General features: G+C 38.6%; 1 protein-coding gene across 1 annotated transcript in view; it reads right to left on the bottom strand.

Moving 5' to 3' along the window:
• Positions 1-17,500, bottom strand: part of LOC115210824 (putative universal stress protein SSP1056) — a 104,383-nt gene that overhangs the window by 18,504 nt on the left and 68,379 nt on the right. The window contains exon 2 of the mRNA XM_029779572.2: positions 2,534-2,614. Coding sequence (XP_029635432.1) covers positions 2,534-2,614 — 81 coding nt within the window. The remainder of the gene's footprint in view (positions 1-2,533; positions 2,615-17,500) is intronic.

The raw sequence follows: 17,500 nt of genomic DNA on the forward strand, positions 1-17,500 counted from the left end.
AAACCTTCAGATGTCCCAGTGTCTTATGAGTTGAATTTCAGAGAAGGAAACTGCGTAAAGAACATCGTGTGCGCGCACACACACACACACACAAACACACATATGCGCGTGTCTGAAACTGGTTTGTTCATTTGTGTCTCTTTATGTCTAATATCTATAACGTAACGTATCCAAAAGCAGAGAGCGATAAAATACTGTATGCACCAGACTAAAATAACTACTGGGGAACGATATGATCGCCGAAAAACCTTTAAATGTGTGCTCCAGCATGGCCACCGTCCAAACCAGTAAATCAGTGAAAGAAAATTTATAGTTCGTCGAAAATTCTTGTTTTGTGAGAAACAGTAAGTTCAGACATGTCAGGTTACTGTTAAGGTTAAACGAAATAGCTAACGAATCTTAAAATAAAATTTTTTTACCTCTTTTGTTAAGTCTTCATATTTTTCAGACAAAGATGCAAGTACGCATGGCTGTGTGGTTAAAAAGTTCGCTTCGCAATCACATGGTTTCAGGTTCAGTCTCACTGCACAGTGACTTGGACAAGTATATTCTACTATAGCCCTGGGTTACCCAAACTTTTTTTGATGAATTTGTTAGCCCATCGCACATTAACATATGTATATGAGTGTGGCTCTGTGCTTGTGCTTATACCTAGACTGCTTCACAGCTGGTATTTGTTTACATCCCTGATCACAGTTATACATATTCGGATTATATATATATATACAGTTGCGGCCAAAATGTTCAGAACGGCATTGTTTTCGTCAGAAAAGTAGGTATAAGTTTTTATCACAGTTGTTTTCACAGACAACAAATACAATATTATTTGTTATTGCCTGAGATTTTGGTGTAATTTGAGAGGATAATACAAAAGTTATGGATGATTTAGTGATTTACTGCAAAACCCATGGCAGCCAAAATAATCAGAACGGTTGCTTTTACTCCGTGTTTTAGTATATTTAACCGGTGAACTCTAATGTTTTGAATTTGTTTACGTGACGGTTCATTTACTAAACATTAGTAAGAATATTTGCAGTGTACTTTGTTAATATAATGCCACTTACTCCGTTACCAATTCGTCAGCAGATTATTAAGCTTCGAAGGAAGGATAATTTAAGTATTGGATCTATTGTTAAGTCAAAAAGTGTTGTACACGGTATTCTTAAGGTCTACGGTGATTGTGGTTCGTGTGAAACAAGAAAGTTTACAGGTAGGCCAAGAGAAACGACCAAGAGAGAAGATCGTGCTATGGTAAAGTTAGTTAAAAAGGACAGATCTAAAACTGCTGCTGCTGTTTCTCGGAAAATGAGCATTGTATTGAAGAAAACTTTATCTCGAAAAACTGTGTCTCGTCGTTTAGTTGAACATGACCAACAAGCAAGAGCACCTTCAGAGAAGCCACTGATCAGCTCCAAGAATAAAAAGTGTCGTCTTACCTTTGCAACCGAACATGTGTTGTGGTCGCAAGAAAAATGTCAAACGGTGCATTTCAGTGATGAATCTAAGTTTATGCTATTTGGCTCAGATGGGAAAAGGTACGTTCGTAGAAAAGTAGGTGAAAAATTGTCACCTAAATGCCTTAAGACTAGTGTTAAATTCGGTGGAGGAAGTGTCATGGTTTGGGGAATGATATCTGGAGATGGTGTTGGCCCTTTGGTGCGATTACATGGAAAGTTAAATGCAGGAGTTTATAAACAACATGTAAAAGATCATGTCTTGCCTGTGCTGAGAAATTCAACTAAGCGACCACCCATATTCATGCAGGACAATGCCCCATGTCACAAGGCTAAGGTGGTCATGAACTTCCTCAAGGCTGAAAAGGTTATTGTTATGGATTGGCCAGCTCAAAGCCCAGATCTCAATCCTATTGAAAATGTGTGGAATATTCTAGGAGAACGTTCGAAAGCCAGAAATCCTAAAACAACTGAGCAATTATGGAATGCCCTTCAGGAAGAATAGAATAAGATCACCCAGCAAGAAATTGAAAATTTAATTTCCTCATGCAGTCGAAGACGTCAGAGTGTGATTGAAGCTAAAGGGCTTCACACTAAATATTAAATAATTCCAGTATTCTCTGTCATTTTTGATTATTTTGTTATTTTTCAACCGTTCTGATCATTTTGGCCGCCATGGGTTTTGCAGTAAATCACTAAATTATCCATAACGTTTGTATTATCCTCTCAAATTACACCAAAATCTCAGACAATAACAATTAATATTGTATTTATTGTCTGTGAAGATTATAGAATATAAAACAACTGTGATAAAAACTTATACATACTTTTCTGACGAAAACAATGCCGTTCTGAACATTTTGGCCGCAACTGTATATATATATATATATATATATATATATATATATATATATATACTCCGAATAAGTAGTGCCGCGCTGTTGGATTGAACCTGAAACCAAGTGGTTACAAAATGAGCTTCTTAACTACATAGCCATTCCTGTGTCAAGTATACTATGAAATAAAATTTCATTTATTCTGACCTGTTTAGGAAGAAGGGTGGAATTTTTGTTACTTACTTGCATCGGTAAGGTCGTACCATTCAGGGCAGTAGACTAATACAACCTTGTCGGTGTCTTTCCACATTGTGTTAGCATACCCTGTGTGAAGAAACAAAAATAGACACGGTTAGTTTAGTACATGTGATGATATAAAATACAACATATTGTTGGAGATAAAACAACGTTGATATAGCATATGAGACAATATAAAGCATTGAATTGGTATAGCATAAAAAAGATAAATAAATGCGCCCTTTTTAAAGCCTAACCAGGCTCATGGGCCCGGTTTCCCAGTTTCTATGGCGTATGTGTACCCAGCTGGACAGGACGCCAGTCCATCGCTGCGTTACTCATTTTTGCCAGCTGAGTGGACTGGAGCAACGTGAAATGAAATGTTTTGCTCAAGAACACAACGCGTCGCCCGGTCCAGGAATCGAAACCACAACCTTACGATCATGATGCTGACACCCTAACCACTAAGCCATGCGCCTCCACAAATGTTCCTTCTCGAGCCATGCCAGGCTCATAAGGGCCGGTTTCCAGGTTTCAGTGGCGTAGAAATTCCCCACCTGGACGGGACGCCGGTTCGTCGCAGGATTACTCATTTTCGCCAGCTGAGTGGACTGGAGCAACGTGAAATGAAGTGTTTTGCTCAAGAGCACAACGCATCACCCGGTCTAGGAATCGAAACCACAACTTTACGATCATGGGTTCAACACCTTAACCAATAAGCCACGCGCATCCACGGTATAGCATAGGGAACTATTTAAAATATTGCTTCAGTATAGAATAGAGGAAGGCGACGAACTGGCAGAATCGTTAGCACGGCGTTAAAAATTCGTTGTGACGTTTCTTCCGAATATTTTCTTCTGAATTCAAATCCCAACGAGGACAACTTAGCCTTTCGTCCTTTCAGGATCGATAAAATAAAGTAACAACCAAGCCTCAAAGTTGCCGACCATGGGCCCTGCAGCGGACTGGCATTCAGTTCAGGGTGAATGTTGTAGTCACAATCTCTTATTCAACATGGAAGCCGGGTAACCAGCCCTATGAGTCGTATGGCCCGAAGGGTGAAGGCGCGTGGTTTAGTGGTTAGAATATTCGACTCGTGAGTTCGATTCTCGGCGGTGCGTTATGTTCTTGAGCAAGACACTTTATTTCTCGTTGCTTCAGTTCACTCAGCTGGCAAAATGGGTTGTACTAGTATTTCAAAGGGCCAGCCTTGTCATATTGTGTGTCACGCTGAATCTCCTTGAAAACTACGTCAAGGGCAAACGTCTCTCTAGGGTGCACAACCATTTGCACGTTGATTTTACGAGGAGGTTGTTCCGTTGATCGGATCAACTGAACCTCACCTCGCCGTAACTGACAGAGTGTCAGCTAATAGTGCTTAAGGGTAAAGTAGCACAGAAGGCTTTTACAAAACAACAGCTTAGCTTCGGAGTGGTGCTATAGAATGTATGACAGTGTCAAAGGTTAATTAAAAGAATACGCTGTTTTTAAAGAATGATTTGAAAAATTTGGTAAATGTCTTACAGTAATTGATTTTTTTACTCTCCCTGCATTCTTTGTTCAAAGTATGAAGAATGTTTAAATTTTACGAAATACTATATAGGTAGATAAGGCGGCGAGCTGGCAGAATCGTTAGCACACCGGGCGAAATGCGTAGCCGTATTTCGTCTGCCGTTACGTTCTGAGTTCAAATTCCGCCGAGGTCGACTTTGCCTTTCATCCTTTCGGGGTCGATTAAATAAGTACCAGTTACGCACTGGGGTCGATACAATCGACTTAATCCGTTTGTCTGTCCTTGTTTGTCCTCTCTGTGTTTAGCCCCTTGTGGGTAGTAAAGAAATAGGTATTTCTTCGGTTTTACGTCCTGTGTTCAAATTCCACCTTGGTCGACTTTGCCTCTCATCAATCCGGGATCGATACAATAAAGTACCAGTCAAATACTCAGTTCGATTTAATCGACTAACCATCCTCAGTTCAAATTGCTGATCTTGCACCTACCCCTTTTAGCAGGACCTCTAGACAAGTGTGAGAAAAGTATCCTCAAGTAGAGACCTAACTCGAATGCTTGCAACAAAGTTGACTCCGTTAGAGGTATCTTAAGTTGGCCAGAGTAGTATTTGAACTCAGAACTAAATGGGCACCAGAACTAACTGCAAGGCATCTTGCCTGGAACCGTTGCAACAATCTACTGTCCTAGATTATTGGTACTTTATTTATCGACCTCGGAAAATAAAAGCAATGTCTACTCTGACTGGGTTTGAACTCAGATGCATGTTGCTAGATGCATTTCAGCCGATGCACCAACGACTTTGCCAATTCACTGCTTCAGTCTGTTAGAACTTAGAACCTTAATACTGTCGAATATGGAGAGAGTGCTGAATCGTAAAGTGCAGACTAAATTCTCTGTAGTATTTAATTACGTCCCTCTATGTTCTAAGTTCAAATATCACCGGAGTGACTTCGAACTCGATTCCTCTAGTGCCGACATGTTATGCAGAAGATCGATTTCTTTCATAATACATACACCTTCTTTTTAAAAGACTATCTCGATCATAAACTTAAAACAAATTCTAGCGAATGACGATTAATGTTGAAGCCTGTCTTGATTTGAAATCTCAATTTGTGAAAGAAGAAGAATTTCCTAGAAGATATTGGAGATATAATCGAATTTTTTTTTTTACGCTGAAGACAAGAGAAACTGTTTTCTTGCATTCATGAATATTTTAACTTATCAGTTCAATCTAAACATTTGTGAGTTCATCTTTGATTTAAAAATGTATCTAGTGACGTGGTAATTTCCTGTGGCTTTAGTATATATAATGAGGAAACGAAAGTATACGGAATGCTAATAGGAAAAAAATAAATTTATCAGTAATTACCAACGTAAAGATGGTCATTACAGTTTTTTGAAGTTTAAGACAAATTTAAGTTGGTAATTTCTGGACGTATTCAGTGGAAAAGCTAATTGAAACTGTCAGCGAACATAAATCGACAAACATTTTATCGAACACATTTCTCCGATCATAATTCATTGAAATTACCAATGTCTGCTTTCGTTGAAAACCTATTTCATAGAATGTTTAAATGCATTGAAAAATAAATTCTTTCAGCATATTTGCATTTGCCATATATGTCTCTCCTCCTCCTCCCGTCTCTCTCTCTCTCTCTCATATATATATATATATTGGCCGTGTGGTAAGTAGCTTGTCTACCAACCACATGGTTCCGGGTCCATTCCCACTGCGTGGCACCTTGGGCAAGTGTCTTCTATAATAGCTTCGGGACAACCAAAGCCTCTCAGTGGATTTGGTAAACGGAAACTGAAAAGAAGCCCGTCGTATATATGTATATGTATATATATATGTGTGTGTGTTTGTGTATCTGTGTTTGTCCTCCCAACATCGCTTGACAACCGATGCTGGTGTGTTTACGTCCCCGTAACTTAGCGGGTCGGCAAAAAGACCGATAGAATAAGTACTAGGCTTACAAAGAATAAATCCTGGGGTCGATTTGCTCGACTAAAGGCGATGCTCCAGCATCGCCGCAGTCAAATCACTGAAACCAGTAAAAAGAGTAAGCAAAAGATATATATATGTAATTTATATGTGTGAAGGCGGCGAGCTGGTAGAAACGTTAGCACGCCGGGCGAAATTCGTCTGTCGTTACGTTCCGAGTTCAAATTCCGCCGAGGTCGACTTTGCCTTTCATCCTTTCGGGGTCGATAAATTAAGTACCAGTTACGCACTGGGGTCGATGTAGTCGACTTAATCCGTTTGTCTGTCCTTGTTTGTCACCTCTGTTTTAAGCCCCTTGTGGGTAGTAAAGAAATATATATGTAATTTATATGTGTGAAGATGCTACTAATACTGATTTCAAATTTTGGCTCAAGGCCAGCAATTTTTGGGGGATGGGTAAGTCGATTATATCTATCCCAGTGCTTGATGAACTCAGAGCGTAAAAACCCGGAGAATGCCGTTAAGCATGTAGTCCCACGCTATAATGATTCTGCCAACTCATCTCTTGAGCGTTGATGAAATTAATTATTTCTGGGTTCCTACTATTATTGATGCTGCTTCTATTGTCTATATATCGTTCGCATTCTGTCCCCGCTTTTCAGCTCATTTACTATCCTCTATGGCAGTCTTGATTGATTTCCTTCCTGCACTTACAACGGGTTTGGTCTTTGTGGGTAATGAAGTCTTGCATGTCCATGCTGACCACCACTCAATCACGTATTGTTTCGTATTACATCTGTGCTTATCACCTTCCCAGTGGGGGCGCAATGGCCCAGTGGTTAGGGCAGCGGACTCGCGGTCATAGGATCGCGGTTTCGATTCCCAGACCGGACGTTGTGAGTGTTTATTGAGCGAAAACACCTAAAGCTGCGCGAGGCTCCGGCAGGGGATGGTGGTGATCCCTGCTGTACTCTTTCACCACAACTTTCTCTCACTCTTGACTTCCTGTTTCTGTTGTACCTGTATTTCAAAGGGCCGGCCTTGTCACTCTCTGTGTCACGCTGAATATCCCCGAGAACTGCGTTAAGGATACACGTGTCTGTGGAGTGCTCAGCCACTTACACGTTAATTTCACGAGCAGGCTGCTCCGTTGATCGGATCAACCGGAACCCTCGTCGTCGTAACCGACGGAGTGCTTCCATCCATCACCTTCCCATACTGTGCTGCAAAGACGACGACGAGTTAAAGGGGAATGTCACTACCAATGTCCCTTGTCCTCCGTCTCCCCATATACTGCGACACCAAATTCAAGTCAGGTATATGAAATAAAACTCTACCCGTTACCTTCTCTCTACCTCGGTATTAATGACCAAACACGCGCTTCCATACATCTCACACCATTTTATGGAACATATACTATGTCACTCATCGACTATGGTTCTTCCCATCTGTTGTTCACCTGTGGGCATATGGAAGGTCCTTGTGATTTTAGCAAGTCAGAGGTATTTTGCTTTCTCTTTCCTATTTCAAAATATTTTCATGACGCGAAGATGTACTGTTCCCCTGCAATTTATCTCTCATTCTTTTTTCAGAAGTTGAACTATATCGATCATTTTCTTGTAATTAGCTTTGCTAACAAAACCGACACTCTTGCTATTAACATTATAACAAACACGTTTTTTTTACTTTTTCCCTTATTTGTTTTAGTGTTTACTGTGTCTACTTGTTTAAAAATATTTTCTTTTTTCTGATAGATTAGACAAAATATTTCAAGGTGTTCAATAGCATATTATCTGCTTCGCACTTCTTCTGACTGGCATCTCTCTTACTGCTATCACAGATAGAAAAGAAACTTTCTTGAATAATGGGAAAAAACAACATATTTTTATCAAAACCTTAAATGTGTTTTTCTAAGTAAGTATTTGTCAGTGGTAAAAGCTAACCATTTGTGGAATTATTTCAGTAACAATAATGATGGCCTCTCTCGTCGATACAACAACAACAACAACAACTACTACTACTACTACTACTACTACTACTACTACTACCACCCACCAATAACGAGAATACTAAAAATGAACCCAACTGCTCTCAAACATTAAGTAAAAAAAAAAAACGGAAAATTAATCCAGAATCCTTGTCCGGTACCGGATCGCTCCCAAAATCTCATCAGTTCGTGCCAGTCACGGGGCCAAACATCCCTGAAAGTTTCACCCGAATCCATTTGCCCCGCGGACAAACAAACAAACAGACACAACTGAAAACAATATCTCCGCATTCGCTAAGGCGGATGTAATAATAATAATAATAATAATGATGATGATGATGATGATGATGATGATGATGATGATGATGATGATGATGATTAATATGATGATGCTGATGATGATGATAATGATAATAATAATAATAATAATAGTAATAATAATAAGTTTTATGGACATTGCAGCAAAGATTATAATCTTCAATTATTTACACTAATAGCGACCGGAAATCATTAAACAAAAACTTCCGAAGACCTCGCAAACAGAGTAAATTTCTCGAAATCACTGGAATGTTAACTATCAATTTTTCATCCATGATGATTATGATATTGATCATCATGAAGCTGGTGACTATTATAAAATTGTTGTAGTATGGGTGGTTGTTAAATATATTACTTTTCATAGTAAAAGACGGCAGGCGGCTGATATTTTATTCACAAAATTAAATTTCATATATTGATTACAAAATAAATTTAGTAGTTTATATATTTCATAGACCGATAGAATAAGTACCAGGCTATAAAAAAAAAGAGTACTGGGGTCGATTCGTTCGACTAAAACTTTTTTCAGGCGGTGCCCCAGCTTGGTCACAGTCTGATGACTGAAACATGTAAAAGATAAAAGATGAAAGACAAACATACATACATACATACACACATGAATACATACATACACACAAATACATACATATATACACACACACACATACATATATATACACACAGATACATACATACATACATACATACATACATACATACATACATACATACATACATACATACATACATACATATATACCAAAATATCCTGTTGATGTTGAAATTCCAATGAAGGAGTCTTGGATCTAGGTTAGAAACCAGCTCTTTATTGGCAAGAAATCTTGAAATAAAACAGAGTAATGACATACAAATGTACATACATACATATACATAGTAACCAGTTGATCTAGCAAGCAGGGCCACATCTCAGTAAGGTGTGGTGGTGGTGGTGGTGGGGGGGGGGGGGCATTGCACAATAATGCACGGTGCGCATTCTCTCCTGATGGACACTACAACTTGTATCTGCAAGATGTTTGCAAATAATATATATATAACACACTGGAGCACTCTGTCGGTTACGACGACGAGCGTCGCAGCTGATACGATCAACGGAACAACCTGCTCGTGAAATTAACGTGCAAGTGACTGAGCAATCCACAGACACGTGTACCCCTAACGTAGTTCTCGGGTAGATTCAGCGTGACACAGAGTGTGACAAGGCCGGCTCTTTGAAATACGGGTACAACTCATTTTTGCCAGCTGAGTGGACTGGAGCAACGTGAAATAAAGTGTCTTGCTCAAAGACACAACGCGTCACCGGGAATCGAACTCACGACCTTACAATCGTGAGCCGAATGCCCTAACCACTAAACCACACGCATTCACGTTATGTATTTAAAGAGACACTGATATCTCTTTAAATACATAACAACAAAATACATAAGCTATGCGAGGACTCCTTCAGAAAACGCCAGCATCAACAGATCGGTCTAACATTCTCTTGTGAAGGATACTAAAGCATTTTCAAAATACGTCTTGTAATGAAGAGCTGCAAAGAAATAAGTCAGATTCCTAAGGGTGATATTAGATAAGATGACATATACAAAAAACTGTATAGTATTCACATCCCTCCTACAATCTTAAACAATTGAAACAAATTTATTTCGTCCTTTCAACATTTACAGGGTTCTTCCGGTGGAGGAGCAATGGCCCAGTGGTTAGGGCAGCGGACTCGCGGTCATAGGATCGCGGTTTCGATTCCCAGACCGGGCGTTGTGAGTGTTTATTGAGCGAAAACACCTAAAAAGCTCCACGAGGCTCCGGCAGGGGATGGTGGTGATCCCTGCTGTACTCTTTCACCACAACTTTCTCTCACTCTTGACTTCCTGCTTCTGTTGTAGCTGTATTTCAAGGGGCCGGCCTCGTCACTCTCTGTGTCACGCTGAATATCCCCGAGAACTACGTTAAGGGTACACGTGTCTGTGGAGTGCTCAGCCACTTACACGTTAATTTCACGAGCAGGCTGTTCCGTTGATTCGGATCAACCGGAACCCTCGTCGTCATAACCGACGGAGTGCTTCCACAGGGTTCTTCCACATGAATTATAAACTCTTTTGCTGCATAGTAATGACAACGTAAAAATAACCGACGATTGTTTGAAAATACGGCAAATGGAATTTAAAACTCTATTAGTCACTACTTGATCTATTGTGGTGTCTAATCGACCAAAAACGCTGATTGATACAAATCGTAAACTGGATGTTTATTCCTATTTATCTAATATACAGAATATTATTTATCGTCCACTACATACTTCGAATATTAGCGCCCATTGGGTGCGTAAACGTTTTCGTATCATATACAAAAATAATTTACCTGTCATCTTTTCCGGTATCAATATATAAAGTACCTATTTCTTTACTACCCACAAGGGTCTAAACACAGAGAGGACAAACAAGTATAGACAAACGATTAAGTCGATTATATCGACTCCAGTGCGTAACTGGTACTTATTTAATCGACCCCGAAAGGATGAAAGGCAAAGTCGACCTCGGCGGAATTTGAACTCAGAACGTAGCGGCAGACGAAATACTGCTAAGCATTTCGCCCGGCGTGCTAACGTTTCTGCCAGCTCGCCGCCTTCAATATATAAAGTACCAGTCCCGTACTAAGGTTAATTCTTTCGTCTCTGACTCCATTTTGTTTGTTTAACTTTCTGCCTTCTGAGGGAACTCAGGTGTAGTCAGAACTGGGGAGGAAGGGCTTCCAGGTCGAAAATGGCCAATACAACCCTCTGTGACAGCGGCACTCTACAACCCCATAAAGGAGTTGAGAGCTCCATGCGAGGAGGTGCTGAAAAGTTCCTGGCTTTAAGGTTAATGCGAAAGGCCTGGCGAGGGGCCCGGCATTCCAAGTTCTTTTACAGGGCTTAGAAAAACTGAAGGACTGCTGCAATAAGTGTGTTAATCTGAGTGGGGGATATGCTGAATAAAATCATAATTACCCGATACACTTGTATTTTCTTTTACTCAAAGCCAGGAATTTTTCAGCATCCCTTCGTACACACACACACACACACACACACACACACACACACACTATGTATGCTGAAACCATCTATAAATTTGTAATTGGCTTCAGTATTCACTTCTCAATGTAGCTCGTAAGTATAAATGTTTTTATATAACACTTTTTTTTTTCAGTTCTGCATTCTCTCAATAGCAAAAAATTGATATGTGCCTCGGGATGTATTTTGATTTGCATCATAAGAACAAACTTACACCTACGTACTTGTACACATAAACACACGCACACAAACGCATATATCATGTTTTAGTAATAATTTAAGCAAAATAGGTGTATTAAACAAGTTCTCTATAATGCTACGAAACTGATTGTTTCTGTCAGCTTTATCATTTTCTAGTAAGCATTTATGGTTATTTATCAAAAACGTTATTTAACCATTATCAGAGCTGTAGATAGCAGAGTCATTACAGCGTCGGTCAAAATACCATGCAGCTTTTGATATAGCTCTCATCGTTTTGAGTACAAATGCTGTAGAGGTCAGATTTTGTCTCTTGGTGGGGGTCAATAAAATATCAGTCAAGTAATATGGTCGATATAATCCACTACCCACCTCCACACAAAATTGCTAGTCTTGTGCCTAAATTAGAAACATCTCTTTTACCAAAAATCTTTTTTATTATCAAATCCGTCAGCAACTCAATTTTATTAAGACATTAATTCCTGCAAAATAAAGTTTCCAGTATGTCATCGGTCCAAGACATAATTTACGAGATACATCGACAGCTTGCTAAAATGGTATCAGTAGAAAAATCTTCATCAGAAGACATTCTATCAACGTAAAAGAATTGAAGATACAGTTCGACAATACATTCCTAGATAGACTTTGTCTGGGAAATTACAAAAGACGGAAACGACTTTAATAATACGTCTGCTACCTCCAGACTGATCTGAACGCCAGAATCAAAAGCAACAATGAGAGTCACGCGATGAATAGTAACCCAAACTCTTATCAGACGAAATTTGAAGCCACAGAGCTACAGTCAATCATTCTCTCTTTGTTTCTCTCTCTCTCTCTCTCTTTCACAACACACACACGCACACACAGACAGACACACACATACACACACATATTTATAAACATATATATTTTTTTCGGAAGGAAAAGAAGTGTTATTTCTCATGGATTAATGTTAGTTTGTGTGTGTGTATGTGTATGTGTTTGTGTGTGCACGTGAATGCTGTTCCCTAGTTCAAAGACTGTCGCAACCATGTCGTCAAAACGAATTTATGCTTATGAGGGCAGCATCTAAATAGTTCTATTTTTCAATTTAGGAAACCACTCGGATCGTATGAATTTTTTTAGAATGATTCCTCTCTCCGCCACGCATAACTTACAACATATACTTCCTTTCAGATATGGTTCACGTTGTTCCATCAACCTCTGGTTGATTTTGTATAGCCTTGCTTTTTCTTTTCATTGCCATTTATAGCTGGCTAATATTGTAACATTGCGCCTGTCTTGAACTCTAAAGGAGGATCTTCGATTATTTAGCCTGACCTTTAAGGGGTCTTCCGTTGCTCCTACTAGTGAATTCCCATTCGGGATATCGAAGTGAAAGCGGCTGAGTATTCTATATACATGTGTACTCTTAACGAGCTTATCTGATCAAATCAGTGGAACAAGGCTGGAACTTTGAATTACAGGTACAATTCAGACAGGAAGCGGAAGAGACTGGTACTTTATAAAGACGGAAAGGATGAAAGCAAAGGTTATTTCGGTGGGATTTGAAGGAATACCACAAGGCAATCTATCTGTCATTCTAATGATTCTGCCATACATACATACATACATACATATATACATACATACATACATACATACATACATACACACACACACACACACACACCCACACACACACACACATATTCTTTATTCTTTTCTTTGTTTCAGTCATTTGACTGCGGCCATACTGGAGCACCAGCTTAATATATATATATATATATATATATATATATATATATATATATATATATATATATATATATATATAAAGTTAATCCAAACATCATGAAAACACAAAGAGAAAACACAACAACGCGAGGACGTGGAACAAGTATAGTGTTATTGGACGCTTAGGAAAGGAAAGAAAGAAGGAGGATTTAACGCTTCGAGCGGAGCTCTTCGTCAGAAACATAGGAAAAGGAAAGATCCAAGGCTGGGAAGACGGAGGAAAAAAATCGCCAACGATACACACGCGGTCACATATATATAACAGATAAAAGATAGAAGATGAAGTATATACACGCATATATGTATATATGTATGTATGCATGTATGTATAAATCTATCTATCTCTATCTATCTATCTATCTATCTATCTATCTATCTATCTATCTATCTATCTATCTATCTATCTATCTATCTATCTATCTATTTATTTATCTAGCTAACAAGTTATCTAAACGCATGTAGTGTATGTGTGTGCGTATTTGTATATATTCTTGTGTGTGTATGTATGTCTCAGGATTATCGTTGATTATATATTCCAAATGATTACTCTTTCGTAACGAAACCACTATAGCCAAGAACTGTGTAATTATCTTCAGCAATTCTTAGACTTTTACCCAGACTTGTTTATCCACTGTTTTAGATTTATTACGTACAAATGTCGTTGTTTTTTCTTCAGTCGAATTAATTGCTTGTGTTTTTACAACTTGTGTTATATGGACGCAAGCAAGGTTATAGTTAAAATATCAATATCACAAATAACAAATATACTCGAAATAAGATAGCAAGAACACCCTCCACCCACACACAGACGCACAAACACATACACACACGCAAACACATATGCACACGCACACAAACACACACTCATTCATACACATATAAAAAAAGTATAACATCGAACAAAATATCATTGTTATCGTTGATGTACTTGTACCGTATAATATTTCAGTTATGTCCCTTTATATTCTGAATTCAAATTTAGCCGAAGTCAGTTTTTATCTTTCAACCTTCTGGGAATCGATACAATTAAATACTAGTTAAATAAAGAGATCGATTTAATTGGCTCTATCTTCGACCAAAATGTTTGGCCTTGTGCCGATGATAGGAAAAAACATTTTCCATTATTTCGATTCACTGCGAACTCTCAGAAGCTATTTACAACAATTAATTCTTGATTGCTAATGTATTTCACATTGAAGACGTCTATTTTGTTAGCGGCCACATAATTGCTTTATCACACATGAAATTATAATACTTTGAATATTTTGCCTTTGTTTTTTTTTTCATTCTAATTTATCCCAGGTCAGCTGCGAATGAGTCTGCAGACCTATAATCAAAGGTATGACTATCCATTTCTCTCAGGAGTATTTCATAGTTAATATACTAAACGGAAAGTTATGGTGTCTCTCTGCCCACTCCATTACTCGGGTCTTTGGCAAAACCCAGTCAGCTGGTGACCCCTTGACCCTGAATAAATTTCTACTTCTATTGCGTAATATAATTTGTACCTACACACGCATCGTGTGTTGGAGTAGCTGTATTCTATTGAACTGAATATAGTAAATATTTCCTGCGGAGCAATGGTGGGATAAAATGCAATGTCGAAGCGAATTGGCAGAATTTGAATTCAGTCATTAAGCAACGAAATTAATTATTGCTCAGCAAGTTACCAATTTGTGCCGCCCTTATAGATCTGATAATAATCCTTTCTACTAAAAGGCACAATGCCTGAAATTTTGGAGGAGGGGACTAGTCGATTACAGGTACTTAATTTATCGACCCCGAAAGGATGAAAGGCAAAGACGACCTCGGTGGAATTTGAATTCGGAACGTAGCGGCAGACGAAATACCTATTTCTTTACTACCCACAAGGGGCTAAACACAGAGAGGACAAACAAGGACAGACAAACGGATTAAGTCGATTATATCGACCCCAGTGCGTAACTGGTACTTAATTTATCGACCCCGATAGGATGATAGGCAAAGTCGATCTCGGCGGAATTCGAACTCAGAACGTAACGGCAGACGAAATACTGCTAAGCATTTCGCCTGGCGTGCTAAGGATTCTGACAGCTAACCCAATTAATTCTACTAAGATAACTGTAATAATAACGGTTTCAAATTCTAGTTCAAGGGCAGTAATTTTAGGGAGTGTATGTTAATTGCATGATCATATATTTTATGATTTAAGTTTACATGTTTTCGAAACAACTAACGATTGAAGTTAAATAAAATTTCATATTATACGTTTGAGAGGATTCATAAAGCTCGTTGATTAGTTATAGTTAGTTGTCTCCATGCAAACTATTGCAAGAAGGAAATCAATTCTATAAATAATTCCCAGCGCGGTAAAGCAAGCGAGTTTGCAAGTTTAAACTATATAACCAAAAACTGGTCAATAACTTTTAAGACATAAGTTTTTGCTTTTTCCGCCAAGGTCACCTTTATCTTTCTTAGGTCAATAAAACAAAGTACCAGGTACTAATAAAGTACTAATGCGATTATTTTACCTAGCTCTCCCCTCATTTTGTCTTTCTCTCTCTGTCACTCTCTGATTCAGCCACTCTGTCAAAGGGTCGTGGGGTAACATTCAGAAAGTTCTTTGATCCAGAATAGGTGGAGAAGGATTGAGTGAAGAGCTAGCGATCGCTTCTCATTTTGCATGCCGCAAAGGCCATCAAAAGAAACCAGAGGTGATGGACCTGGACGGTTAAAAGAAATGAGTGTATGTTGAATGAGATTTAGCTGCTATTTCTAATTGATCGAAGAGTCACGTAGAAGCACTTTTGTTGCCTCGACATTTAAGTATTTCTCTACACTAAAATATCATGAAATTTTATATTCTTTATCAACAACAAATAATTATATTTGTCATCCTTCCACCATTCCTGTATCATATATCCTGTTGAACTATACTTGAACTCTTAGACAATTGTAATATTTTTTCTGCATAGCAACAGCAAAATATTGTTCGTGAGTTTATGGCCTCTGCCTTATTTCTATTGTATAACTTTCAAAATGATGCCTCATTCTACATCCAGATATTTACTATGGTTACTACATTAGGACTGCCACTTATTCTTACACATATTCATTCAAGTTCAGATCCCACCGAAACCGACTTTGTTTTTCGGAGTCAATAAAGAAAGTATTCGAGTCACTATAATCAACAACCATCCGTCGTAACCATTTTATATATTATTTTCACTGTATTGTTATGTCAGCAAGCTGGCAAAATGCTTCCAGTTTTATGCTCTGAGTTCAAATTCTGCGAAGCTGGATTTTGACTTTCCTCCTTTCGGAGTTGATAAATCGAATACCAGTGTAGTATTAGAGTTAATATAATCAACAACCATCCCTTCTAAATGTGTAGCCATGCGGCCATTTTATATATCACGGTTATCGTTTGTTTGAGCGTCGAAAAAAATGTGGAGCGGTATTTAGTTACAGCTCTTTAATTTCTGAGTTCAAATGCTCTGAGATAGACTTCACCTTTCATCATTCTAGAGTCAATAAAATAAGTGTCAGTTCAAGTGCTGGTATCGCTATAATCGACTGTTGTCCACTGTTTGTATAAGAAAACATTATTATTATTATTTGGGTGGTAAGGTGGTGAGCTGGCAGAAACGTTAGCACGCCTGGCGAAATACTTAGTGGCATTTCGTTTGTCCTTTCGTTCTGAGTTCCGATTCCGCTGAGGTCGACTTTGCCTTTCATCCTTTCGGGGTCGATTAAATAAGTACCAGTTACGAACTGGGATCGATGTAATAGACTTAATCCGTTTGTCTGTCCTTGTTTGTCCCCTGTGTGTTTAGCCCCTTGTGGGTAGTAAAGAAATAGGTATTTCGTCTGGCGCTACGTTCTGAGTTCAAATTCCGCTGAGGTCGATGCCTTTCATTCTTTTGGGGTCGATAAATCAAGCACCAGTTGTGTACCGGGGTCGATCTAATCGACTGGCTCCCGCTTCCCCAAAATTTCTGGACTTGTGCCTAGAGTAGAAAAGATTATTATATGGGTGGTGAGTTCGTTGAATCGTTAGCATGTCAGATAAATGTCTTGAGGCTACTTATGAATGGCATTTTACGATCTGACCCAAAACTCGTCGACGTCAACTTTTTCTTCCATCCTTTTTTGTCGGGGTAGATAAAATAAAGTACTAATCAACTATTGGA

This window comes from Octopus sinensis, linkage group LG4 (assembly GCF_006345805.1).
Source record: "Octopus sinensis linkage group LG4, ASM634580v1, whole genome shotgun sequence".
NCBI lineage: Eukaryota > Metazoa > Mollusca > Cephalopoda > Octopoda > Octopodidae > Octopus > Octopus sinensis.